The sequence below is a fragment of the Triticum dicoccoides genome, chromosome 2A, assembly GCF_002162155.2.
Source record: "Triticum dicoccoides isolate Atlit2015 ecotype Zavitan chromosome 2A, WEW_v2.0, whole genome shotgun sequence".
Lineage (NCBI taxonomy): Eukaryota > Viridiplantae > Streptophyta > Magnoliopsida > Poales > Poaceae > Triticum > Triticum dicoccoides.
The window spans coordinates 591571585-591575412 of record NC_041382.1 but is presented as its reverse complement, the minus strand read 5'-3'; the positions used below and the strand labels follow the sequence as shown (position 1 = coordinate 591575412).

The 3828-nt window shown below is 50.9% G+C and overlaps 1 protein-coding gene across 1 annotated transcript in view; it reads left to right on the top strand.

Annotated features, from left to right (window-relative positions):
• Positions 1-1944, top strand: part of LOC119355576 (probable serine incorporator) — an 8594-nt gene extending 6650 nt beyond the window's left edge. Inside the window, exons 3-6 of the mRNA XM_037622398.1 lie at positions 142-253; positions 342-516; positions 1048-1288; positions 1378-1944. Of these exons, the coding sequence (XP_037478295.1) occupies positions 142-253; positions 342-516; positions 1048-1288; positions 1378-1679 (830 nt within the window). The 3' untranslated portion in view covers positions 1680-1944. The remainder of the gene's footprint in view (positions 1-141; positions 254-341; positions 517-1047; positions 1289-1377) is intronic.
• Positions 1945-3828: the final 1884 nt, after the last annotated feature.

Below are 3828 nucleotides of genomic sequence, written 5' to 3'. Positions count from 1 at the left end.
GGGTATGTCGAAATCAAAGAGGTTTTGATGATTGCGGCAGCTAATTGACAGTTTGCGCTATATACACCGTATATTTCCAAATCCCTGATGAATCGGTTACATATAGCATGTTTCTTGAGGTTCTGGTCTTTGTCATTGCAGAGATATTGTCAAAGTTTGGATCTGGCTTGTTCCTTCTGGTACAAGTCGTGATGCTTTTAGACTTCACAAATAATTGGAATGACTCTTGGGTTGAGAAGGATGAGCAAAAGTGGTGAGTGGGGCACGCATCAGCTAGTATTGCTTGAACCCAAGTTTGTGTTGTCCCTATCACTGATTCTGTCATCTTATGTAATGTTCAGGGAAATAGCTTTGCTGGTGGTGACTGTGATTTGCTATCTCGCCACGTTTGCCTTCTCCGGTGTGCTCTTCATGTGGTTCAATCCCTCTGATCATGATTGTGGTCTCAATGTGTTCTTTATTGTCTTGACAATGATTCTTGCTTTTGTATTTGCAATAATTGCTTTGCACCCCCAGGTGACATACCACTTTCACCCACTTCAGTATATGTACCTTTCCCTCTGGACATAACCGACTGGTGGAGTTCGGGATGAAAATTAAGGGAGGGTTGTTGATGCATAAATTGGTCCATTTAGGTGTGGCCAGTTTGAAGCTTAATAAGTAACATATAAATACTAGTCAATGAAATTGCACAAGTAGTTTAGAAATCATTGTTGCTTGATATTTTCTCGTGGTCTGGAAATCTTCATTGTGTAGTACCAGAAAATGAAACTGAATTTTGTTGTTCCATGTTTATGCCATCTGCATGCATGTAGACATCATTCTTTTGTGTATGTTAGCAAGGCAGACTAAAAAAGGGGGGATGGTAACACCTCTGAAAATGTCTTGTAATTCTCCCATTGAACACAAAATGTGCTTCCTACCGTATGTTTGCTCTCCACATTTGAGCCAGAGCTAGTGTCACATATTCAGTTTAGTGTTCGTACTTGAAGAAATAAGTTAATAACGTAATTTTCTGTTCATATGTAATATTGTTTCTTTGTCCAGGTCAATGGGAGCGTTATGCCTGCTTCGGTCATTTCTGTTTACTGTGCATACCTGTGTTACACTAGTCTCTCGAGTGAACCATATGACTATGCGTGCAACGGGCTTCACATGCACCCAAAGCAGGTCTCAATGAGCGCCCTTGTGCTTGGGATGCTCACCACCGTGCTCTCTGTAGTGTACTCTGCCGTTCGCGCTGGATCTTCCACTACTTTCCTTTCGCCGCCGTCGTCTCCTAGATCTGGTAAGAATGTACCAGCTACAGTATGCGAAACACACACTGCCTCGTGCTTGTCTGACATTTTTCACTCATGCTGATCGACGATGCAACAGGTGCGAGGAACCCTTTGCTTGCTGACTCCAATGTGGAGGAGGGGAAGGGCAGCAGCGAGGGAAGTGAGCCGCGGCCTGTGAGCTATTCTTACACCTTCTTCCACCTTATATTCGCCCTCGCGAGCATGTACTCGGCCATGCTTCTGACGGGCTGGACGAGCGCCACTTCAGATAGGTCGGAGCTGATGGATGTCGGATGGACGACCGTCTGGGTGCGCATCTGCACGGAGTGGTCCACCGCAGCGCTGTACATCTGGACCCTTGTTGCTCCGCTGCTCTTTCCTGACCGGGACTTCTCATGAGCATGTCCGTTGCAGTTCATACAGAGATTGGTGTGCTTTGAAAGAGCTAGCAGAATATCTATGTATATATGTCCAACATGCTTGTTGCCTCTGAAAGTACTACCTAGGTTGTAATTGTGAAATCGGTGCAGTAGTAGCTATGCATGTATATGTAAGTGATACTTTGAAGTTAGCATTGGTCGCTGACTCACTGTCAATCTGTCATGATGTATGCAATGGGGATATCATCTGAATGGAACTGTTTCGGGGCATCCAGCTTTGCTCATGTTATTTGCTGAAGAGGGAGCATATAGACCTATATATGGTAAGGCGCGTCGATATAGGTCCATTTGGCACAGACGAATTTACATGGTCGTGGTCACGGCGATGACGTTCAGCAGGATCTTGGTCGCCTTCCCAGTCATCGACTTGTCCGTCGAACATGTTCACTGCGGAATCGACTAGAGGGCTCGCATCGCAGCGCGGGCTCAACGCCTTCACTGGGACGACCTTTTCTGCAGCTTTGATCGCCTGACGCAGTTTGAATCACTAGTCACTAGACATCTCCTCCCACCGGCTCCCCCGAGTGATACTGGTGGAGGCGGTACTGAACATGCCAGAGAGTGACACACACTATAAATCTACGTGCAGGTACGGCTGCTATCAGGCTACGGAAGTTGACTATGGAACAGCTACTCTAGTTAACAAGGGAGTTGTTGGCTTTTGCACTTTATATTATGAAATGAAATGATAGCCTTTTTGCTTGTGTCAGCCACAAAACCCTGCTGCCCTCGTGCAACAAAAGGCGCCGGATTGGGCGGTGCATCCGCATCTGCTTCTGCTTCTAGAAGGGGAACCAGCTGCTTTTGCTAGACTCACTCCACGATCTCAGGCTCTCAGCCCACCTACTCTAAGAGCATCTCCAACAGCCGCGGTAAAAAGCGCGCGCGCGGTAAACCGAGTCTTTTGGGCGCGCGGGACGTTTTGGCGCGCTTCAGCGGTGGAGGGAAAATCACGCGCGCGGGAACGGTTTGCGCGCGCGTGAAAAGGCGGCAGGTCACGCGCTTTTTTTGCCGCACCGCTTCCAGCGCGCCTATAAAATGCGGCGCGTGTCATACGCCTATTGCATACGCTTCTCTTTCTCTTCCGTTGCCACACGCTCCTCCACCGCTTCCTCGGTTGCTTCCGCTGCCACCCGTGCCACCGCTCCAGCGCCCCGCCACCATGCCGCCGTGCCGCCGAGGAGTGTCGGGCTACCGCGGCGTCCGCCAGCGCCCCAACGGCGGGTTCTACTCGGAGATACGGTCCGGCCAACTCCGGCTCGGCCTCGGCACCTTCGAGACGGCGCATGAGGCCGCCCGCGCGTACGACGCGGCGGCGTGGCGCCTAGGCAGGCCGCGCCAGCAGATGAACTTCCACGATGTCCACACGCTGCAGCAGGCGCTGGACGTCGCCCCGCCGCCTCGTCTTCGCACGGCACAAGACCGTGCGGAGCACGTTGAGCGGCAGAACCGCCTCCTCGTCGCCCATGAGGACGAGCGGGTCATGGCGGAGTGGTGCCAACAACACCCGGAGGACGTATCCTACGAGCAAGCCTACTGGGCAAGGCGCCGCGAGGAGGAGACGCAAAGGCGCCGCGCTGAGCGGTTGGACAGGCGTCGGCGGAAGGCCCTGGCGCTATCCCAGTGCGATGTAGTTGAGAATGGTGGTGAGACGATCTTTACATCTGATGATGATCGCTGGGAAGACATGTGGCTCGATTCCTCGGATCAGACCAGCGAGGATGGCGACGATGACGATGACAACGACGACTGGGAGTAGGCTGTAGCTACACTAGTAGTTTTTATCTATGTCCTTGCACTATCTAAATAATTTTTATCTATCTATGCTATGGAACTATGTAAAATATCTATGTATCGTTTTTTCTATCTATGAATTTTATTAAAAAATGTACGCACTGTTTAGCGCGCGCTGCATTTTAGCGCGGCCGCTGGAGCTACGCGCGCGTTCAATTTTAATGCGTCTGTTAGAGCCACCGTTGCCGGCCACGTCAAACCAGGCGAACGGCGCGCGGCAAATGACTTTTTTGCGCGCGGCGCGTTGCGTGGCTGTTGGAGATGCTCTAATAAATCCCCTCCGCTCCCGTCAAGGTCTCGCACTGCACGCACGA